At 41.9% G+C, this 25,467-nt stretch overlaps 1 protein-coding gene across 1 annotated transcript in view; it reads right to left on the bottom strand.

Annotated features, from left to right (window-relative positions):
- Positions 1–25,467, bottom strand: part of LOC127622235 (disks large-associated protein 2-like) — a 161,561-nt gene that overhangs the window by 44,773 nt on the left and 91,321 nt on the right. The window contains exon 6 of the mRNA XM_052096264.1: positions 3,659–4,014. Within this exon, the coding sequence (XP_051952224.1) occupies positions 3,659–4,014 (356 nt within the window). The remainder of the gene's footprint in view (positions 1–3,658; positions 4,015–25,467) is intronic.

Genomic DNA, 25,467 nt, shown 5'->3' with positions numbered 1-25,467 from the left:
TGCTCGTGGAAATTATGTTACTTTGTTTCAGAAGTGGCAAATTATTGGCTTGCATCAAGCAAATAAAACTGAAATTTGCTGAAATCATTGGAATTGTGTTAAGAACTGTCCAACCAGCTGCCACCGCCACCCTGGGGTCCCTATACAAAATGCCACAACTAGCTGAATTGTGTTACGTGTTCCGTGCTTCGTAGCCAGCGCAAATGGCCGTCACATAACCTCACCCAATGCTCTTGCGAGCATAGTAGGAGGGCAGTCATCAGAGAGACCGTTTAGCTCAACTGACTGCAGGTGCTCAAATGGGGCTCACCGCAGGCCCCGTAGGACTACAAAGAGATCTCATGAGGGAATGAGGTGCGGTCTTGGAGGATTCAGCCTCCTCGCGCCTCTAAGGAACCTGATGCTCAGGTCGTGCTTCCTGGGAGACTTACCGTCAACTGCATCATGGTGCGCCACTATTGTGTCCACATACACCTTCAAGGAAAGCACTGACCTGGCTGCGCATCTCTGCGGTCTTTGTGTTGGGAAGAGCACCTCTTAGCAAACAGATGGCACTTCAAGGCATACAGGCACCTCGTAGAAGGAGCCCTATCCTGAGAGATTGTGTCTTCCACCACGGGCGGAAGGCCATTTAAGTCTTCCGCGTCGCATCCAAGGGCCAGACATGGAGTCTGGTCGCGGATGCCAGATGGTGCCCCCGTCCCTGAGCAAGGAGATTTCTCCACAGGGAAATTCACCAGGGAGAGAGGGGGGCTGTCGTGAGGAGCGTTCGGTCCGAGAACCAAGTCTGTGTGGGCCAGTAGGGTGCTACTTGGATGACCTGCTCCTCGTCCTCCCTGACCTTGCACAGGGTCCGTGCAAGTAGGCTCACTGGGAGGAACGTATACTTGCGTAGCCTCGTGGCCCTGTCCAGTCTCATATGCATCAACCTGAGCGCCGTGATCGCTGCCGAGGATGCCATATGCCCCAGGAGCCTCTGAAATTGTTTCAGTAGGACCGCTGTTTTCCACCTGAATGACTACTGGCAGTTCAGCACCGACTGCGCATGCTCGCTTGTGAGGCATGCCATCATAGAGACTGAGTCTAACTCCATCCCGAGAAAGAGATGCTCCGAACCGGGGAGAGCTTGCTCTTTTCCCAGTTGACTGTGTGCCTGAGCACCAGGTCCCTATGTGCACACAACAAATCTCGAGTGTGAGCTAGAATCAGCCAGTTGTCGAGATAGTTGAGGATGCGGATGCCCACATCCCTTAGGGACTTTCGTGAAGACGTGAGGCGACAGGGACAGACCGAAGGGGAGGACCCTGTACTGGTTTGCTCGGCGCTCGATAGCAAACCACAGGAAGGGACTGTGTCAAGGTAAAACCGAGACATTGAAGTACGCGTTCTTCAGGTCTACTGCCGCAAACCAATCTTGATGCTGAATGCTCACTAAAATGTGTTTCTGCGTTAGTATCGTGAACGGAGTCTGTGAATGGCCCGGTTAAGTACTCAAGGGTACAAGCTTGTCAGCCTCCCTTATCTCGACCAAGTTGATCCAAAGGTGGCACTCCTGGACCACCAAGGTGGACATCGCCTGCCTTGAGAGTCTGTGGCGTGACCTTCGTCGCCCGGAGGGTGAGATCGGTCACCGAGCGCAGCTCCTGCATCAGTCCCAGGTCAGAACTACCCTCATGCAGTTCTCTCAGTGCCTTGGCTTGGAGCATTTGCTGGAGAGCCATGGCATGCAGGGCGGAGACGGCCTGTCCAGCGGTACTGTAGGCCTTAGTCGCCAGTGAAGACGTAAACCTACAGGCCTTGGATGGGAGTCTTGGACGGTTCCGCCAGGTGGCAGCACCTTGTGGGCACAAGTGCAGTGCAACTGAGTACCCCTGGTAGCCCCACCATCAAGGGTAGTGAGGGTGGAGGAGCTCAGAGATCAGGACCGGGCAGTAAAAGCTGTCCTCCACGACTTTGTGTGCTCCTCATGCACCTCCGGGAAGAAAGGGACCGGGGTGGGGTGTGGCCGTAAGCAGCGCTCCGGGCCAAGGAACCAATCATCAAGCCGTGAGGGTTAAGGGTGGGGTGGAGGGTTCCACTCCAGCCTGATGCGCGCAGCTGCCTGGGCTTCTTCTTAATCGTTTGAGTATTTCTGTAACTGCTGATCTCCTAAGATTTTCAAATGCATCAGTCATTACAATTTACTCAGAATGGTACCAAAAACAAAATAAATCCAGTGAGTGGCAGTTCTGTGGACAGAAATGCCTTGTTCATAAGAGAGGTCAACAGAGAATTGCCAGACTGGTTCGAACTGACAAAGTCTACGGTAGCAAGTTGGCTCTGTTTTGGAAGGGGACCTACACAATATTAGGCAGGTGGTTGTAATGTTGTGGTTGATCGGTGTATGCTATTGTTAACAAAAATTAGCTAATTAGCCTAACATTTTAACATAAATCAGCAATTTGACACAAAAAAAATATTATGTAAGACTGATTAAAAGAAGCATGTTAGGGGCATATAAAATCACTTTGAGGCTTCGTAATTAGGACATTTAAAAATAATTTTATTCCATTATTTTGAAGTACGTAAACAAATTATATTAACTGACAAAGTATGTTGATGGAAAAATATGTTGATGTAACATAATTGATTCACGTGGAACTGATGTACATGATTAAATCATGTAAATACAAAAAAATGTTTCATGGTTGGTTTTGTGAGATCAAGATTTAGCTAAATAGGTAATTCAAGCCTTCTGTGGATTTGCAATTGAGTGTTAATGTTCCATTGCTTTATCAATGTAATATTCTGTTCATGTGGACAGCAGTGTGCTTTTGCTGGTTGTTGGCTGATGGTGTAGGGCCCTCAGCGAGAGGTAACCCCATTAATCTTTGTTGTTCAGGGTCAATCTGCAATCTCATTTTCTCTGCCACAGAATCTGGCTATATGAGAGGCTTTCTGGCTTTCTGTGTGCACATTCTGGGTGGGTGACTCACTGTCTGAATGCTGCTGGCTATTTTTGGATTTCAGGAGAGACACGAAGGCATTGGGTTTTCAAAAGTTAATGACCAACTGAAGGTATTGGTATAAAAAAATTACATAAAATCAGAGTTTGAATTCGGGGACTTGCGTTCCGTCTGAGCTAGTTTTAATTGTAGGTCTGTGTACACAGAGCCAGATGAAATCTTTAGGAGAATCTCACTGGTTTTCAGCAAAATAAACATTGCATTTTTAGGATGCTGTAGTTAAAAGCAGTTGAAACTTTGAAAATTGCATCTCGAGATACCTGTATTCTGTTGTGCTTCGTCCATCTATCAAGAACACACCCTGAATGAATGCCCTGCTCTCTTTCAATTACAATTTTGAATTGCTTCAATGCCAAGAAAATATTTACTTTTATTTTGGAAATTACGTAGGGCTGAGGCATAAATAATGATTTTTCTGCATAATATTTTTGGGATTAATTGGACTAAATGAACATGTTAAATTGACAGCCCTAGTTTTAGTATATAATATTAGTTCAGAATTTGTTGTGTTAATGAAGCTTTGAATGTATGATTTTAATTTGACACTACCGTGAAGCCAGATGTATTTATTGATTTGACATTTTTTATAAAAGAAGAGAGGGACCCTCAAGAGCCCTGACACAATTTTAAAACCTAAAAATACGAGGATTCACCTGTATTCCGATGGAAGATCGGGGAGTCTTGAGGTATTCCTCTGCTTTGGACACAAGGATGGCCTTATCACACGTCTGCACAGAGCTATAGCTCCCTGCAGACGTGAGTCGCTTTGACCCAGCAGTCTCCGTTGCTAGAGTCACCGCCTTAGCACTGTCCAGACTGTCTGTTGAGTGGTAAAAAGCCTGGCCAAGGCTGTCCGGTGCCCAAAGCCCTCCACGTGGCAGACGGCCTTCGTGGTAAGCATCCTGCGTTGATTCTGTGCTGCTCTGTGCTGTTACGGAAATCAGTGGCTTAGTGGTGGAACGAGGTGGAACAGGTGGAGGAGTCTTCTTATAACCAGGTGTGAATGTCACTGTCGCTATAAAGGAACAGATGAACAGTAAGTTAGATTTGAAGGAAAATTAAGCATTTTCAGGAACAGATGTGACAGGTGCAGAAATACTAGCCTACATATTTTAGAGATGTAGAGAATTTGCTTTTAATAAAAAACCTCAGCATGAGAACACTTCATGGTGCCAGGATAAATCCTTTAAAATGGCATTATATTTCAAGAAAATCTGTGTAGTAATAAAGCAATAAAAGATGACAGTTTCATTTTATAAAGAGCTGAAGAACCTTGTTCAGGATGATTAACATTGCTTTATGTTCTACAACAATGACTAGATAAAACAAATTTCTCTCATACCTCCTTTGTCATACACACTACTTCAAAAACACAAGCATGTAATCCAAGGGGAAAAGGCGATATTTTGATTAGGGTTGTCAATTGATTGCATTTTATCAAATTAAATAAATGACATGCTGATTAACATCACAATTAATCACAACTGTCAAAATTAGCTGAGAAATGCCCCCAAATAAAGGCAACAATACATAACTATTCAAATAATTATCTAATTCAGATATTCAGATTGCAATATTGCATTATATTTGCATTATTGTGGCAGACAAGTAAAGCATTGATAACAAACTATACAAAAAGTGGCTTTCAAAGTCAATAGGCATATATTGTTTGATTTATTCCCATATAATTTAACTTAAGCCTACTGTACAGTCATTAGCAATCAATTTTGCAATTGAATTCGTCAATCTGTCCTGTTTTCACAGGATGCATTCTTGCGTTCAGTCTGGGCAACTTTTAATTGTCGTCTATGTATACACTTGACTGAGACTTTTGGAGCATCTCTCTGTTTTTCAGCATCATAAACGCTACCTTTTAAGTATGCTGTGTCAAGCTAAAAGTAGTGTCTCGAAATCCCTGCGTTGTCCTACGTTTAAGGTTAAACTTTTGACTTTGTGTTTTGAGTACAACATCATCCTTTTTCTTGTCATGATTACTACAGTTTGAGAGAAATTTTAAGTTCCCAGGTTGACATCCGAGACATTCTTACTGACATACGTCTAGACGTATTGCAGATAAGCAAACAACATAAAACATTTCTTTTAAATGTATACACACACATCAAATAGACATCTGGGTGATATACATGTGCTATCAGGGGTTCTCCTTGGTCATTGTTTTAGTAAATTCAGCCATTTTAAGTGTTTTTAAGATTAAGTGATTTAGAATATCCCTCTTGTTCTATTACGATTTGGAGACTCTCATTTATTATGAGCTAAACAAGATTAGTGCAGTGGACCCTCATACTGCTCCACCTTGACACTTTGAAGGAAATGATGCCTTGAAAGAATCAAGCAGCCCTGACCTCAAATAGGATATTTCCTTTAAAATGCATTTTTGTTTTTTGCAGCCTCTTGAAAGGAATCACAAGCCTGCTGCTGCGTGATTCTGTAGCACCTGTTGGATGTTTGTATTTGTCAGTAAATTACAAAAATGACATCTTATTGTGGTTGAATGTAGCAAGTGCAAAACAGTAATCTACATATGAATGTGCCAATCAAATGCATAGGCTGCAAATAGCGCGCTGTTATAAAACTGCTGAATGAGTCACAGACCAAACAGAAAATAATGGGAGAGAGACGTATGATTCATACCGAAGAGTTCCAAAAATAAAATATATGGTTGTATAATAGTGGAACACAAAAATCAGTTCATGACCTGTTGTACTGATGCTTTCTGTAATAAATCACTCTATCAGCAGCATGTAGAAAAATTACAGAATGTGACTATTCTCTGCTGGAAGAAAGCTGGAAACTGGAATTTTTACTCTGTTAAAATGATACGTGATATATTTAAAAAACAATATTACCAACATTTTGCCATTTAAATATCATCTTAATATTTAATGTTTTTATATTAACCCTTATGTTCTGTTCTGACATTTTTGTCCCATTTGACCCATAATGTTTTATATATAAAACATTTTAGCCAATGCTTCATCTGAGAGGTCTAAGTCTTTATTACTTTTCCTTTTTTAACCATCTAAACACACATAAAATCCTGAATAGATTCCATTAAAGGCACTGTAAGCGATTTTAGCCATTGTAGAACTTCCAGGAGACTGAGCCACTGAATTAGACACGCCTCCTCTTTCCAAAACTCCACCCTCCAAAGATAGCGTTGAGATAGCGTTGAGACAAACAGTAGAGCAGTGCGTCTTCTCACGGTTGTCAAACACAACAGTAGCAAAATAGTCCCCTCAGCTGACAACTGTTATGAATCTGAATATGAAATGTAACCTGAATGATCAGCTTCAATTACTACAACATGAGAACGTGCAAAATGATTGACAGGCAGAAAGCACATCAAAGTTCTCTGAATGGCTGACCAAAGAATGTGTCTGCGGCCCACAGTCACATTTTTTGTTTGCTGTTTACACAGTCTAGTGCTGTCACAGATACACTTCAGATACACAGATCTCAGGACTCTTATTTCAGTGACATTTTTTTCATGGAGAAGAAACATTTTCTGCATACCATTCCATAAATAAATCACTTACAGCACCTTTAACCTGTTAATGCATACCTCGGGTCTTAAGTGACCTGGGACCACATTTCACCTCCTGTACCTCATTCATTTTTTGGAGTTATGCCCACACCTCTTTAATATTCTTCAACCTTTCTCTTCTGAATAGTGTAGCCAAAATAAATAAATAAATAAGAAAATAGACAAAAATGTTATTATTTTATTTTAGTTTATATAACATAATTATTTTTATAAAATAATTGTTATTATGTTATATCTATATACGTTTTCTATCACAGGGTATCTATTTATGTGTTAATTACAAGACAAATCAGTAATATATTCATAAAATTACTACTATATCATGTTTAATTATAATTTAATTATAATTAAATTATAATTAATAATTTTATGTGTGACAATGGTGAATTATAAGTATCCTATGCGTGTAGACATTGTAACGGTTACCCTGTCTTGTCTCACTGTTGCCCTTTGTTTGTAATTTTGTCACTTTTGTTATTCCTTAGTTTTCACTTTTGGCACCCTTGTACCTCCATAGTCTTCCTGTCAGCCCTCGTGTTCACTGTTCATTGTTTTCACCTGCCCTCGTTAAGTTTGCCATTTGCTTCTGTTTGTCATCTTGTTATCTTGTTTAGTGTACTGTTTGTTCATTGGCCCCTTAGTTCTATGTTCATGTATATATATCCTGGTTTTGTTTCAGTCCTTGTCTATCGTTGAATGTTGTTGTGCGTAGTTTATGCTTGCTCCCATGCCTGTGTTCCCGTGTTTCCAGTTCCTGTGTTTTGTTTTCATTTTGCCCATCGTGGTAGTTTTGTTTGTTCATCCATGTTTGTTTCCTTTTTATCAATAAACCCGCATTTGGATCCTCATCCCTTGTCTGACTCCGACCTCATTCGTAACACACATACACATTGTCCATATTATTTCTTACTCAAGGTGGCACTGATATGTCAACGATTGGCTAGATTTTCATTTGACATTGCTTTTTGATGAAGTAGCAATGTGGAAATAAACTATAGCAAGTGTAACACATGAACATGATTTGGTTATTGTCATTTGGGTTCACTACTGAAATTATGTAAATTGTAGATTTATTTAGACTCAGTGCCTGAGAAAATACATATTTGTAGCTTATGTGTAGAATATGTGTTGATTATGTGTTATGTGTAGCTCAATATGGACAGGGAGTTGCGTTTCATAAAATGTGTGGAAGTAATAAACCCTGTTCTAGATTTGTTGCATCATCTCTTTGATAAATTCTAAATTAAACATATAGAAATAAATGAATTTGTTAACTTAGTTTATTTTATTGTATTTATTTTGACCCAACTGTGACTCGTGTTTATTTCAACACGCAAAAAGAATAAAAGACAAGAAATTGTCTCTTCAGGCAAACAATATTCTCCGCCAGGAGGTTGGTAATTTCAAACTTGAATCGCTAAAATTTGATTGAACAGTAATGATTGCATTATGTAATTTATTTTTACCTATAATTTACTTTCCTTTGTGCAATTGCGCCTTACATGGGTAATTTCCAGGAGCACACCACAGCTATAAACATTGAACTAATCAAATTAGAGATTCCACTCATGCAAAGAGATTATTCCGGCTCTATTCAAGAGAAATTAAGCATATCAAAGAGATAAAGTAATGGAGATATTTCTATTTCTGTGGATACAACAACTTGTGAATATTTTAGTTTTTGTAGTTTTATTACAATTGGCATATATATATATGAATAATAGTTATCCTAAATTTCTATGTTTTCTTTATTTTTATATTAATGGCCATCATCAAAAAGATGAAAAGGTAACATTTGACAAACCAATGTTTCCTCTAATTTTTGTTCTTGCTGAGCAAATCCTATTTCAGAACCTTAGACCACCTGAGCAGAATTATATATATATATATATATATATATATATATATATATATATATATACACTGGTGGCCAAAAGTTTGGAGTAATGTACAGATAATGTACAGATTGGTACTTGTATTCACCAAAGTGGCATTCAACTGATCACAATGTATAGTCTGGACATTAACACCGTGAAAAATTACTATTAAAATTTGAAAAAATAAAAATAAAAACGAATTAAACGAAAAAAAAGTTCTCATCAAAAAATCCTCCACATGCAGCAATGACAGCTTTGCAGATCCTTGGCATTCAGTCAGTTTGTTCAGATACTTGGTGACATTTCACCCCACAATTCCTGTAGCACTTGTCATAGATGTGTCTTGTCGGGCACTTCTCAAGCACCTTACAGTCAAGCTGATCCCACAAAAGCTCAATGGGGTTAAGATCCATAACACTTTTTTCCAGTTTCACCATGTCATTTTTTATTTATTTATTTATTTTTTGGTTCCTGGGCAGTAAGTTTTGTTTCCTAATTGCTTATGCCTCAAAAGTATAGAAAATGGCTATTATTCCCCACAAACTTTGATTTGTGACCAGGACAGTGATATTTAGAAATGTACCTATTTTCCAGAACATTCCAGATAGATTCAGTGATGAGTGTACTTGGAATAACTTCTAGAACTTTCCAGTAATATAAATAGTAGTATAAATACAGAGGCCTTAAGCCCTCTTAAAACTTGAACTGGTGTTCAGTTTAGTTCCAGCTGCCTAAGTCGATACCTATCTGCATTTTTCTGAGATAGCATCAAGAGGCAGCAAGCATCCGGCAGATGCATTTTGCAATCTCTGTGGCCAATTTATCAAGACAAGAGCGAAAAAGTACTCGGTGGAAGCATCTGCTAAGATGTGTGAGGCCTACAAGGCATATTTCGGTATGCCTGTTGGGGATCAAGACAAACCCTTGCCACCTCATTTCACCTGCGATCACTGCAAAAAAAAAGTCTGGAACATAAGATGGACAATTGTTGCTTGGAATTTTATGTTATAAAATTTGTTAATTTTTTAAATTTTAAAAGTTAAACATTTTAAAATGTTTTTTGGGACGCCTTTGGGACAGCAGGGACACCAAGGTGCACTACCACAGGCGGGAGTGGCCACAGCAGACCAAGTTCTCTGTGGGGAGGAACAACATCAAGTGGGAGCCCCTGGTCGACCCCTGGAAGGTGCTAATGCCACCAATTCACATCAATCTGGGCCTTATGAAACAATTTGTCAGAGCTCTATATAAGGAGACAGCAGCCTTCAAGTACCTCCAAGACTTCTTCCCTAAGCTGTCTGAGGCAAAGGTCAAAGCTGGTGTCTTCATCAGACCACAGATAAAGAAGATCCTGAAGTGCAATGAATTCCCCAAGAAGCTCACCAGTAAGGAGAAAGCAGCTTGGAACAGCTTTGTTGCAGTGGTTCGGGGCTTCCTGGGCAATCACAAGGCCGAAAACTATCTGGAGCTGGTTGAGGTGAAGAACTACGCCACAATGGGCTGTAGGATGTCCCTCAGAGTCCATATGCTTGATGCTCATCTTGATAAATTCAAGGAGAACATGAGAGCGTACTCAGAGCAGCAAGGCTAGAGCTTCCATCAGGATATACAGGACGCCGCTACCAAGGACAGTATAATGAGAACTTGGCTGATTCATGAAAGTGATTTACAGTATAATCGTAAATCTCTAAAAAATAAATATATATAGCCAATTATAATAAACATAATTATTTTGACAATATATATATATATATATATATATATATATATATATATATATATATATACACACTCACCTAAAGGATTAATAGGAACACCATACTAATACTGTGTTTGACCCCCTTTCGCCTTCAGAACTGCCTTAATTCTACGAGGCATTGATTCAACAAGGTGCTGAAAGCATTCTTTAGAAATGTTGGCCCATATTGATAGGATAGCATCTTGCAGTTGGTGGAGATTTGTGGGATGCACATCCAGGGCACGAAGTCCCGTTCCACCACATCCCAAAGATGCTCTATTGGGTTGAGATCTGGTGACTGTGGGGGCCATTTTAGTACAGTGAACTCATTGTCATGTTCAAGAAACCAATTTGAAATGATTCGAGCTTTGTGACATGGTGCATTATCCTGCTGGAAGTAGCCATCAGAGGATGGGTACATGGTGGCCATAAAGGGATGGACATGGTCAGAAACAATGCTCAGGTAGGACGTGGCATTTAAACGATGCCCAATTGGCACTAAGGGGCCTAAAGTGTGCCAAGAAAACATCCCCCACACATTACACCACCACCACCAGCCTGTACAATGGTAACAAGGCATGATGGATCCATGTTCTCATTCTATTTACGCCAAATTCTGACTCTACCATCTGAATGTCTCAACAGAAATCGAGACTCATCAGACCAGGCAACATTTTTCCAGTCTTCAACTGTCCAATTTTGGTGAGCTCTTGCAAATTGTAGCCTCTTTTTCCTATTTGTAGTGGAGATGAGTGGTACCCGGTGGGGTCTTCTGCTGTTGTAGCCCATCCGCCTCAAGGTTGTGCGTGTTGTGGATTCACAAATGCTTTGCTGCATACCTCGGTTGTAATGAGTGGTTATTTCAGGCAAAGTTGCTCTTCTATCAGCTTGAATCAGTCGGCCCATTCTCCTCTGACCTCTAGCATCAACAAGGCATTTTCACCCACAGGACTGCCGCATACTGGATGTTTTTCCCTTTTCACAACATTCTTTGTAAACACTAGAAATGGTTGTGCGTGAAAATCCCAGTAACTGAGCAGATTCTGAAATACTCAGACCGGCCCGTCTGGCACCAACAACCATGCCACACGCTTTCTTTCCCATTCTGACATTCAGTTTGGAGTTCAGGAGATTGTCTTGACCAGGACCACACCCCTAAATGCATTGAAGCAACTGCCATGTGATTGGTTGATTAGATAATTGCATTAATGAGAAATTGAACAGGTGTTCCTAATAATCCTTTAGGTGAGTGTATATATGGTCAGAATTAATTAATTTATTATTTCGGCTTTCATCACATTTCCAGTGGGTCAGAAGTTTACATACACTTTGTTAGTAGCGTTGCCTTTATATTGTTTAATTTGGGTCAAACATTTTGGGTAGTCTTCCACAAGCTTCTCACAATAAGTTGCTGGAAATTTGACCCATTCCTACAGACAGTTCTGGTGTAACTGAGTCAGGTTTGTAGGCCTCCACACGCTTTCTCAGTTCTGCCCTCAAATTTTCTATTGTATTGAGGTCAGGGCGTTGTTATGGCCACTCCAATACCTTGACTTTGTTGTCCTTAAGCCATTTTGCCAAAACTTTGGAGGCATGCCATTGTCCATTTGGAAGACCAATTTGTGACCAAGCTTTTACTTTCTGGCTGATGACTTGAGATGTAGCTTCAATATATCCACATACAGTAATTTTCCTTCCTCGTGTTATTGCTTATTATAAATATATTAGTTTATTAATTAGAGTAATTTTTATAGTAGCCTTATGAAAGGAACATTAAAAAAGTACCATAAATTTAAATACATATTTAACATCAAGTTACCATGCCATGGTTCTTAGTTGTTCTGTACACCATGCCAGCAAGAAACATACCCTGATATACATTTTGTAAATTCATGTTGGAATATAATTACAGCCTTTTATTTTAATGCAAATATATATAAATATATTACACATTTTCATATGTACTGTATATAACTGTGTGTGTGTGTGTGTGTGCATCCTTCATAAATTCACACTATGCTCACCTCGTCAGACACTACTGTAACATACTGTACATGACACATGGTGCATTCTATTGAGAAGTGGTCCTCCCAATGCTCAATTCATCTCATAGACTTTATCTTCCACTGTTCGAGGGCTGAATGGTGTAATTAAACCGTAATTCTGAACCTTATTAAGTAAAGTTTTATTGAAAAATTTTAATGATCCTACAGCATTGCCATCATAAGTGTTTCCACTTTGAAGTGCCCTGTGAAGGCAAAAAAATCCGATTTTTATCAGATTCCAAACCACCTACGAATATGGTTTGGATCAGGCTTGGAAAATTTTGGATTTTTGTGTTTTTGTCATGTTCAGACTACAAAAACCTAAACGGATATGAGTCGAATCTGATTTTTTTTTGCCTGTTTACAAAGCCTAAGTCTCTAGGTTATTTCACACACCTTTTGAGTCTGTGCAGTGTGTGGAGGTTTTTCCATCTGCACGGGAGTGACATTAATAGTGCATGGCCACGCAATCGCACAGCTTAGAGGGAAAAGTGTGATCAACCCACTTCAATACAAACTCACAACAAGGGAAATTATTTACCATTATTTTTCATTATTACCACCTCCACACTTTTGGATTGCATCAAGGTTTATATTATGCAAAAATGGCTTTATTTCTGTTTGCACCAGTTTTGTAGATCTTAGGTGCAATTGAGCATCACTTGTTTGACCATTTTCTTACAGAGATAACACTACACTACTCTTCTTATTAGTGTGATGCAAGTCTGCTCACTACAATTTGACAGAGTGGTTATCTGAGTTACCATAGCTCTTCTGTCAGCTGAGTAAACTCTAGAGACTTATGTGCATGAAAAACCCAGGAGATCAGCAGTTACAGATATACTCAAACCAGCCTGTCTGGCACCAACAACCATGCCACGATTGAAATCAATGAGATCATATGTTTTTTTCCGATTCTGATGGTTGATGTAAGCATTAACTGAAGCTCCTGACCCGTATATGCATGATTTTATGCATTGCACAGCTGCCAAACGATTGGCTGATTAGATAATCGCATAAATAAATAGGTGCACAGGTGCTCAGTGAGTTTATATCTGTTCCATTCTATTTTAATCTTCATTATGTCAGCAGGTCTATTAAATTATCAACTTACAGGGATCAGCATAACAATAGCTATTTTTCATTTGATATTCAACCCTTTCAATTTAAAGAGTCAGCATCAAAATGGGTGGTGTTCAATTTGTTATATTTGAAAGTTTGTTTCATTAAGCACTACAGTATATAGTGAAACTCCCCAAAATGAGGAACTGAGTGCAACCGGGTGATGTATTAAAGGCCCAAATATACACCATATGAAATTGAAGAACGAAAAGGTTTGACGTCATTTAGAACAAAATCTGGCCAAAAAGACTATGTTTTTGCATTTGTTTTGGTGGTTCGTAACATCTCGCCTGGGCAAACTTTTAGGAAAACTTCTAACTGGCTGCTTAACACCTTCTTACTGTGACCTGGAGCACCATCTTCCTTGATGCTGACAGCTTGTTTTGTTTATGTTATTCAGTCAGTAAAAATCAGTCAACAAGAATACACCAGCGTATAGAGTTATTAGCGAGCTGGTTCAAATTTACATGTGTATGATCGTTCATGTAGAGAAATTTGCCAAGACCACGTCATGCGATTGTTTTTATTTAAATAGTCTAAAAAAAGGAATAAAATATACTCAAATACTCCCCAGTTCCCATTCACAAATGGGCCATCTGCAGTGAAAGAACCTGACCCTGGAAGACTTCACCCCCGGAAGCGAACCTCAGGAACTTTCCATGTTGTGGCAGAACTTCTAATTGAAGTATAGAAGTGCGTCCTAAGATCGATGGTGACCAGCCAAATGAGTTGTAGGGCTTGAGACACGACCGTCTTGACAGGCATCATCTTGGACTTGAACACCCATGGGTTGTTCAAGCTTTTCTACACATCTGCCCAAAGTAAGCCTATCATCATTATTTTGTCTTTATTCTGCACATTAACAATTTGATACACTCATCTTTGCAATAGTATCTGTGTCATCATAAATTACAATAACAGTGTGTAATTGGTGCATATTATGGCTGCATATAGCATGTTAGCATATTACCGCCATGAATTGAAAAACTAAACAATATAAATTGACCATTTTCTACTGCATATATATTACTTTAATCCATCAAGTGGTTAAAACAACTTATTTTACTGATCTAGTGTAAATACTACTCATAGAATGAGGCATAAGTCATTGTTCTCTTTACAAAAAGCTTCACTATGATGCTGCGCTGCTAAGCGCTATGGGGAACAACCCTAGTTGTGACCGAGCTGAATAATGTGCGCAACACGGCTGATGTAATCATTAGATGCACCTGCGGCCAGGCTATAAATGGATACGTCACCAGGTGTCGTCAGAAACTCTTTTTTTCAGAGCGATTCTGTTTCTGTGTGCTTTACAGACCCTGTCAAAACGTTCTTTCCTCTGTTAGGAGATAGAATTGGTTAGACAGTGCGCAGTGAATGTTTTCCTCTTTTCTCTTCTGTTTAGAAAATATTATATATATATATATTTCTAAAAAAAGAAAAGAAAAAAGAGGGAATGACTGAAAGCCGCAAACACTGCATACGTTTTTGCTTTTGCTTTAACAGGCGAAGTGCTTCGTGCTCGCCTCGCTTGCTTCCGGGAGTCAGCACTCACGAAAAAAAAAAAAAAGATCGTTCGTGGGGCTCTTGCATGGATTTGGCTGAGGAGCAAGAGACGGGTTGATCCCTTTCTCTCACTCTCTCCCCAAACCCAACTGGTCCTTCACAAGATCTCGGCTGCTCCGACGCTTCTCGGATCATGAGGAGGATCGCGATTCTCTTCCGCCTCCGAGCTTTCCGTCCGTGATAAAAAAATCTCACGGAGGAATTGCTCGATGTTGTTACTCGTGCGGTTGCCAGATTGGACTGGCCATGCGAAAAAGAGACCCCCAAATGCTCCAAATTAGGGGATAGATTTTATCTTCCAGTCTAAGAAAGGGAACGCCTCATGGGTCCCTTCCCTTCTTTGATAACCTCCATGAAGAGCTTTTTCGCTCATGGAGAACCCCTAAAAAAAATTAAAAAAAATAAATGTAAAAAAATATATACATATTTTCTTCCCGTGTTCACATACCCTCGACATCATTATATTCGACTATCGTGGGTGCTGAGGCACGGGGGTATTCAGTGATGCCGCCGGTCGAAGAGACGTTTGCGGGCTATCTCTCGCCGGGCTCGGCATCGTCACTTAAGAAGCCCTCTCTCCCCTCAAAGCCTTGTAGGACAACCTCCACTTTAGTGGGAAGGGCTTATCAAGCAGCAGGTCAGGCTGGTGCTGCTCTGCACACTCTGCTGTTTTACAGGCGTACCAGGCTGACCTCCTGGACGACCTGAGTGTGGGTTCTGCGCTTGACGAGCAAGCCTCAGACCCGCCTCGGTCCTGACTGAAGGGAGGCTCAAAAGCAAAGCGTGGCGAGTCATGCTCCTCCTCCCAGGGATTGGGGACAGTCTCGCCGCCCTCGCCAGCCCCCGAAGCAAGACCTCAGGACTATAAATTGCTCCCCTCGGGACGGGGCGCGTGCTTCACTTCACCCCTCCCGGTACCCCCTCGAAGCCCCACCATTCCCGCCACCTCTTGGTGTTTCGGGTTGCAGAGGCTTCCATCAAAATTGGGTGTTTTCGCTGTTCCTGCATTTTATTCAGGATGCGAAACACTCGACAACCCCTCAACAGGAAGTGTTAAAATATAATACCCATCTCAGAAATCCTGGCAGCGTGGAAACTTCTGTCAGATATATTCTTTTCTGTGGGTCTTATAAGGGCATCAGGATTTAATTCACTCGCCGCTTTTCCGTGTTTCAACGGCTTGTTCTCACTACCGTAAACCGGATTTCTTTTTATGTAAAAACAAAAAACTCAATCTCCTGGTTAAAGGGGCCATGGTATGTGTTCCCCTTCCAGAGAGAGAGTTAGGTTATTACACTAAATACTTCCCGTTTCCCATGGAGGTTTGAGGGGTGGCGTCTGGCTTAGATCTTAAAGTTTGAACAACCCGTGGGTGTTCAAGTCCAAGATGATGCCTGTCAAGACGGTCGTTTCTCAAGCCCTACAACTCGTTTGGCTGGTCACCATCGATCTTATGACGCACTTCTGTACTTCATTTAGAAGTTCTGCCACAACATGGAAAGTTCCTGAGGTTCGCTTCCGGGGGCGAAGTCTTCCAGGGTCAGGTTCTTTCACTCAGCCTAGCCCTTTTTACCCGCACATTCACAATGCATGATGTAGCGCTGGCTCCTTGCGACTCCGGGCGTCTGCATTCTGAATTATGTAGACGACTGGCTGATCCTAGCACAGTTCCAGGAACTGGCAGTTCAGCACAGGGACATCGTCTTAGCTCATCTGTTTCTCTGGGGTTGAGGCTCAACACCAAGAAAGCGTCCTCTCTCCCACTCAGAACACTGTCTATCGGGCATCGTATGGAGTTCAATCACAATGCGGGCACAACTGTCTCCCGCTAGGATTGAGTCCATTCAGATCACCCTGAGCAAAGTCAGGCTAGGTCAAGTTTGCACTGTTATCAGTATCAACGATTTCCAGGTCTCAGGGCGACCACGTCCACGGTGATCCCTCTGGACCTTCTGCTCATGAGACCGTTTTTGTTGTGGCCAAAAGCCAGGGGATTTCTTCCAAGGGCCAAAACCCCTAGGCTAAAAAGGGTTACGCGCCTCAGGCTTCGTTCTCTTTCTATGTGGTTCAGACCCTGGTTTTCTGCCTTGGGTCCCACTCTAGGTGTGTCTTGTTGTCGCAGGCTGCTAACAACAGACGCCTCCCTGACGGGTGGGGTAGCGGCCTTAAGTGGTCGTCCAGCTTAAGGGGACAGGAGGGTCGTCAGCTCGGTTGTCACAGTCACTGTCTCGGGTTGATGGCTGTATTTCTGGCCCTGAAATACCTCCTCCTGAGGCTGCCATGTCTTGGTGCGGGTGGACAATACAGCGGTTGCCTCTTACATAAATCATCAAGGAGACCCACGTTCTTGTCAGCTGTATTTCTGACATGTCGGGTTCTCATTAGGGCCCAGGGCAAGCTCCTGTCACTCAGGTCAGTTATATCCCTGGATGCCCGTATATGGGAGCAGATTTACGGTCCAAACAGAAAATACCAACGGGGGAGTTAAGAACTCCACCCTAAGGTAGTAGTTGCCCAGAGTTCGCCAGCAAGGGTTTTTGCCTCTTACTGATAACACCGCGCTGGCCAAACAGGGCTTGGTTCTCAGAGCTAATCTCTTCCCTCGACGGCTCGCCTTGGGTGATTCCGAACAGGAAGGATCCTCTATCTCAGGCACAGGGCAATATTTCATCCCTGCCCCAAATTGTGGAATCTTTCATGTTTGGCCCCTAAGGGTACCAACTGAGGGACACAGTGCTCTCTCCTGAGGTTATCAAGACCTTTTTAAATGCCTGGCTTTTTCCACTTGGAACAAGTTTGGGTGAGATCTTAGGGCACCTAAGAGGACCTCTTCGCCTCTATGAATAGTGCAATGTCTCCTCTACTTCTCCCTGAAATCACCCAGCCCCCTTGGGTCTGGACGTTAAGACACATACATGACCCAGAATGTGTCTGTATGCGTTTCTTTCCCCAGTTTCTCTGCTCCCGGGAGTCTTAGCAATGTTCACCAGCAAGGGTCTTGACTCCTATTAATGGCGCTGCGCTGGCAGAACAGGAAATGTTTCTCGGAGTTAATTCCTCTCCTCGACGGCTCGCCTTGGGCGATTACGAACAGGGAGGACCTTCTCATCCTTGGCCCGAATTGTGAAACCTTTCATGTCTGGCCCCTATGGGTACCAAATGAGGTTCACAGGGTTTTCTCTTGAGGTTATCGAGACCATTTCAAGTGCTAGGGCTCCCTCCACTTGGAACTGATCTGGGTAGATTTTACAGGGCAGAAGAGGACCTCTTCGCCTCTGTTGATAGCGCAATGTCTCCTCTACTTCTCCCCGAGTCGCCCAGCAACCCCCTCGGGAGGGGCTGATCGTAGTAACGCATTCATAGCACAAATGCACCTGCATGCGTTTCCTTCTACTAAAGTTCTTATTACAGAACCAGCTAACTGCCAGTTTGCTTCAGTTCTGGATTTTCTGTAGATAGAACTGTCAGTGGGCCCTTGCCTCGCCACTGCCAGGTTCTATGTGGCCACTGCGGTTTGCAACGGCTTGGTGGGCGGGGTGCCCTCAAAGAGGCATCCTCATTATTGCCCGGGCCTACGAGGCATGCGGTCAAGCTGCGCCAGTAGGTTTTAGGGCACACTCTACCAGAGGGCTCTCCTCCTCTAAAACCTTGGCTAGATGTCTCCCTCTGCAGCAAGTTTGTGATGCGGCAGGTTGTCCTCTCCGCACACATTCATTAGATTTTTATTGTTTGGATATTCTGCCACTCCGGGCTCTTATGCCCTTGAGTCGACATCTCAAACTCATGTCTGGACAAGCTGGTCCTCTCCGCTCACATTCATCAGTTTTTATGACAAGTTTGTGTTGCGATAGGGTTCTCTTCGCACACATTCATCGAACATTATGGGTTAGATGCTTTGCTACTCCGGGCTCTTATGCCCTTGAGTCGACATCTCAGCCCATGCCTAAACAAGTTTATGATGCGGCAGGCTGGTCAGCAAGTTTGTGATGCGGCAGGTTGTCCTCTCCGCACACATTCATTAGATTTTTATTGTTTGGATATTCTGCCACCGGCTCTATGCCTTAGTCACATCTCAAACTCATGTCTGACAAGCTGGTCCTCGCCACATTCATCAGTTTTATGACAAGTTTGTGTTCGATAGGTTCTCTTGCACATTCATCAAAATGTAACGGTTTAGATGTTTATGCTACTCCGGGCTCTTATGCCCTTGAGTCGACATCTCAAGCTCATGTCTGAGACCTCTCGCGTTTTTGTGAGTACACTGCACAACCGTAGGGGTCCGGACAGCCCCAAGTGCGGTGGCATGGGTATTGCGTTCCCCATAGCGCTTAGCAGCGCAGCATCATAGTGAAGCTTTTTGTAAAGGGAACGTCTCGGTTTACATGTGTAACCCTTATTCCCTGAAAAAAGCGGAACGAGATGCTGCGCTGCTTTGCTGCACTGGGACGTCCCAGGACTGCTCTTCAAAAAGAGGTATCTGACGACACCTGGTGACATATCCATTTATAGCCTGGCCGCAGGTGCATCTAATGATTACATCAGCCGAGGCTATAAATTCCGGTCAATGTTCATTGACGTGTTGCACATATTATTCAGCTCGGTCACAACTAGGGTTGTTCCCCGTAGTGCTTAGCAGCGCAGCATCTCGTTCCACTTTTTTCAGGGAACAAGGGTTACACATGTAACCCGAGACGATATCACATTTTAATGTAACATTAGTTTAGGTTTTACATGTAGTGTTCTCATATTTAAATGCTCCTCTAAACATCACCCACTATGGTGTGGTGAATGTTCAAAAACAGTATGCCGTTGCTTGGCTTTTTAAAACTTATTTTTACCCCTGAAAGAAGAATGACTGAGAAGTTCTACGGAAGTATATTGGGACCTTAATGGTGCCAGAAGGCGAGCACAGCCTTAGCCACCGGGTTGGCACATATGGTCTGATAGGAGGCTATGCCATATGGAAATGGGGGCAATGTGTATGCATTAATGGTGCCAGTGGGGCTAGCAAAGCCTTAGTCACCGGGTTGCCGCATATTGTTGCTTGGAAGGTAATATGGCGGACTTTGGTTATGAGATGGTATGAGCAGCAGAAATCTGCATGGCAGAGGCCTTGGACGTACGGTAAGACTGCTAATGGGGAGGGGGCATTGAACCTTGGCTACATGTTATGACCTGTAAAGGCGGAATGTCTTGATAGAAAGGCAATCGAATGAGAGGCAATCGAAAAGATCCAGTGTCCAGCTGCAGGGGGTGGCAGAGAGATGTCCCTGACCACTGCCCTGCCACCAGGAGATGTTTCGGGATTAATGGGGCAAAACATCTATGATGGGTGACACCCAGCAGGATGGAAGATGGACCAATTAGGAAGATTTCTACGGACATGACTGGAACAGCTATGACTAAAGAGCAAAGGATTATTAAGAAATGCAGTTTTGGGTGGATAAGGGTAATGACTAAAGAGGTCTGTGGTTTCCTCAAGGTAGGATTAAATGTGGTAGGAACAGCCAAACACAATCTTGTGCTGCAGCAGCAAGTAAGACACGAAGGATATAGAGCTCGGTTGAGCAATACAGTGCAACAGAATCCACTGCTGTGAAGGAGCACCAAGAAGACCAGAAACGGCAGCAGGAGAAGTGAAGCCCATGAGGTAAGCCGTATGAGGAAATGACCATCAACCCACATAAATGTAAGGCAAGGCAAGGCAATGATAAGGAACTAGGGGGAAGAAAACAAATCAAGTGGCTAAGATCTAATAATAAGGAAGTATGGAGCAGACTAGATCAGGTCCTGTTCTCTATCTTGGAGAATGCACTTAGAAAAAGGGTGTTGGCCAAGCTTAATATGTTTAGTGACATTATTTATGAAGAATACCCATGCATTCTTCATAAATAATGTCACTAAACATATTAAGATTTAGTGAAGTGCTAGTGAGGTAGAGCGGTCCAAAGGAGATGGGTAGGAAATAAAAGGAAATAGTACAGCTGGTGAAAGAGAGAAGTGCCCCACAGTTATTCAAATGTTATGGAGACTTCTGAGAATTGCTTTGAAGAAGCGGTTCATACCCTTCGAGTGGTGAAGATCAGCAGCCATCTTTATATCCAAGGAACAGGAATCCACCAACATTTGTCAGTTTAGGAGTATTGCACTACTGAATGTGGAGGCAAAGGTTTTCTTTTCGGTGATAGCAAGGAGTATGTCTGACTACCTCCTGAAGGATGGATACATAGACACAAGCTGCCAGAAGGTAGGCACATACAGTTTTTCTTGGTGTGTGAAGCATGCATCATTAATATGGGACCAGATCCAGTCTGCAAAGAGAGACAAGAAACACCTCCATGTAGTCTGGTTGGACCTGGCAAATGCCTATGGATCTGTTCCTCACCAGATTGTCAGCTATGCATTTTCAATCTACCAGAGTGTATTAGGAGCTTGGTAGACAGTTACTATAGTGACCTATTAATATGTAATGCAACACAGGAGTACACAACTGGTTGGCAGCAACTGAAAAAGGAAGAGTGATGGGTTGTTCAATCTCTCCAATCCTGTGCACAGCTGCATTTGAGATTATCCTAATTGGTGCAAAACAGATGGCCAGAGGAATTCGTGCACAGTCTGGGGTGAGGTTGCAAGCTTTGTGCAGTTATATGGATGACATCACAAGCATCCTCCAGATTGCTGCATGTACAAATAGACTCTTGCTGGAGGAGATAATATGGCATGGGCCAGGAAGAAGATTAAACCAACAAAATCATGCAGCCTTTCTATTTGTAAGGGAATTAGGAACAACCAGATATAATGTGATGTGGATGGGGAAAGAATTCCGGTCCTGGCAGAGCAGCCTATTTGAAGTTTAGAGAGAGAATACACAGCAAATCTTTCAGATAAGCAAATTAAAGTGTTGGATCTGAAGCAGTTGAGCCAGGGCTTGGAAAAGATAGACTAGTGTCATCTCCCAGTAAAATTCAAGGTCTGGTGTCACCAATTTGCATCGCCATATAGCTGCTAAAAATATGAGATTACTGCAGCAGCTTGGCAAAGATGGACACCAAGGCCAACAGTTACATCATGAGAGGAAAAAGCTAAATTATGCTGATGTGGCTACCAAGTGCAGGTATTATGGATGGAGGACTGCCACCTACCCTGTGCAGGTAGAGTGTCGAGGATTTATTAGAACATCAATGCGGTGCCTATTTAAGGACATTGGTATCGGTGGATCAGCACTGAAGACGTTTCTGAAGGAAATATCTGAGAAAAGCTGAGAAAAGGTTGCTTTTGCTATGGTTAAGAAGGAAAGAAAAAAGTGAGAATAGGGAATATTACAGCTTTAACATCCAGGTTGGTGCATAGGGTCGGATGGAAGGTTATGCCATATGGAACCGGGGGCACTGAGTACACATTAATGGTGCCAGTGGGCCAAGCACAGCCTTAGCCACTGGATTGACACATATAGTCAGATGGGAGGCTATGCCTTATGGAACTGGGGGCACTGAGAATGCATTAACATTGTGCCAGTGGGACGAGCACAGCCTTAGTCTCTGGGTTGGCTTGTGTGGTCGCTTGGGAGGTAATATGGGGCAATATGGTTATGAGACGGTATGGGCAGCAGATGTTTGCATGGCAGAGGCCTTGGATGTAGGCTAAAGCTACTAATGGGGATGGGGGGCATTTAAACCTTTAAAGGAGGAATGTCTTGATGGGAAGGCAAGAATGAGAGGCATTCCAAAGGATCCAATGCCTGATGACCCAGTAGCTGGAATGAAGGCACTTGTGGAGGTGTGGGAGGCAACAATGCCCTGCAGGTTTAGACAGCTACCTGTACAAATGATTAGTTGTATTTATAGTTACATAATTTACTTGTGTCTAATGTAATAAGTGCTTTTTTCTTCTAACAGTGCACATTACACAGTGATCAAGAACGATTAGTTCACCCAAAAGATTTGTTCAAAAACACTGATTTGTTTATGAAAGAAACATTGTAGTTTCAAAGCCAGAGTATGAGAGGAGAGTAGTGCCAGTTTTTGTCTAAAACTTAGTGGCTCAGTGGTTGAGGCTCAGGGTTACTGACCAGAAGATCAGGGGTTCAAGCCCCAGCACCACCAAGATGCCACTGTTGGGCCCTTGAGCAAGGCCCTTAACCCTATCTGCTCCAGGGGCACTGTATCATGGCTGACCCTGTACTCTGACCCCAGCTTACCTGGGATATGTGAAAAACTAATACATTTCGCTCTATATATGCAAAAAACTATTCTATTCATTCCTTTTCACTGTATTAGCATTTGTGCACAAGATGGCGACTTTGAGTGTGCATTCTTACTTCCAGTTGCATGTGCGCTCATTGAAACTGAGTGATGACACTGAGTGATTGCGATGTGAGTGGGGCTTTATTATTGCAGTGTGTGGAGACTTCCAAAGGTGACTTGTTAGAGACTTGGCTGAAACCAGCATGAGCATCTTTACAAGTAAAGAAAGAGCAGAGAGTGGTCTATCAGCAACAGGAGATAACATGCTTTGTACATAGTTGCATGCTTCTAACAACAGAGATGAGCTGATCTGACTAATGGTATGAAGTACTTTAAATAGTTAAAACTGTTGGTAACATTTTACAATAAGGTTCTAAACTAAAAATATTTAAATATTTTAAATCTAATCCTCTTTATCTCAGATCGCATTTGCTGAGCTTCTTCATGCTAAAATACATTTTATATGATAATCAAGTCATTTGGTCATTAAACGTTGCTGGAGGAATATGCGGGACATAATGCAGTTGTGATGGCAATGCTTTAGATTCGATGATTTTTCAAAATATTGAATATCAGGAATGTATCATATGTAAACCCTGATATTACATTGCATAATTTTTTCTTTAATAGCTGTGCACACAGCATGTATACATCGATGGATGGTCCATATACTAAGACCGAAAGTTTTCCCCACTACTTGGTGCAGGTTGCCAGCTTGAACAGGGCCATGACGATTCATTTTCGGGACGGAACCAGTGGCAACCTGCGATAGGTGCAACATCAGGAAAAATATTACAGCCTGTAGAGCGGAGGAGGGCGGGGCCGGGCAGGAACAACATACACCCGGTCCCAAATCAGCCTGATGGGGCGCACGAGGGATAAAGGCAGCCGGTGACGAAGGTTCGAGAGAGAGAGAGAGAATGACATGCAGCTGCTCTGTGTTTATGTTTGTGTGTTTTTGGTTCAGTTTGGTATTAAAACTATTATTTATATTGTCAAGCCGGTTCTCGCCTCCTCCTTTCCAACTGCTTTACACAGTCCTATCAGAGGGGCAACTGTTCCTTTTTGATTGCAATTCTTCATCTTCTGATTGCATTTATTTGTGAAATTAAAATGGCAGTAAGCTGGCTAATTTCAATGAATAGTCTCAATACTCTCCACATATTACCAAAATTCAGAGGAAAAAAATTAGGGACATCTGGGAGGCAAATTAGCAATAAACACAGATTTCTGTGTGGAAAAGGCTTAAGGGAAGATTTATTTTGCGATAAACCAAAACTTATGCAACAAAGTGTTTTTTGAGGCATGACGTCATCACACACACACCAGTTTTATTGATAAAAAGCCATTTGAATGGGAACAGGCAGAAGATGGCAAATTTCGCAAGAAACTATTTACGCATTTTCACTTTGTCGCTAACAAAATACCGCAAAAAGTAAATGTAAACTAGACTATAGAGACTGTGTCTATTCCTTGAACTGCAGAACATAAAACTCTCACTAAATCATTTAGATTTTTTTTTCTCTTGAATAGAATGGAGAATTATGTTGGTATTAGTGGACTTGCATTAGCATAATTTAGGTCCTATTTATCAGACCGCTACCACTTTTTTATGTGTAAATTGTCAAATAAAACAAAAGTTAAGTATGGAGTGCCACAGGGATCAGTTTTAGGACCTCTGCTTTTCTCCTTATACATGCTTCTCCTTGGAGATATTATCAGGAATCATGGAATATGTTTCCACTGTTATGCAGACGATACCCAACTTTATATTTCTTTTAAACTCAATGACAATTCTCCAAATTAGCAGTGTATCAATGAAATCAAAGATTGGATGGCAGAAATGTCCTTCTACTCAATTGCGACAAAACTGAGGTACTAATGATTGGACCAAAAACCTCTAAAAATAAGCAGCTAAAATATATTTTGACTCTCGATAGATGTACTTTTATGTCGTATTCTACAGTAAATACATTTTTATATTAGATACCAATCTGTCCTTTGAAAATCACATTTCTAATGTTTGTAGAACAGCATACCTGAGAAATATTGCTAAATTACGACACGTGCTCTCTGTTGGTGATGCCGAAAAATTAATTAATACATTAATGACCTCAAGACTAGATTATTGTAATGCATTACTGGGAGGATATCCAGCAACTTCAATGAATAAACTTCAATTGGTTCAAAATGCAGCTGCTAGAGTGCTGACTAGAACCAAAAAATAGGATCATATTAGCCCAAGTTTATTGTTGTTACATTTGCTACCTGTTAAATTTTGTAAGCATTTAAAAATTCTGTTAACT

The sequence above is a fragment of the Xyrauchen texanus genome, chromosome 28 (assembly GCF_025860055.1).
Source record: "Xyrauchen texanus isolate HMW12.3.18 chromosome 28, RBS_HiC_50CHRs, whole genome shotgun sequence".
NCBI lineage: Eukaryota > Metazoa > Chordata > Actinopteri > Cypriniformes > Catostomidae > Xyrauchen > Xyrauchen texanus.
The sequence above is the reverse complement of the archived record's forward strand: the minus strand, read 5'-3'. Positions and strand labels throughout refer to the sequence as shown.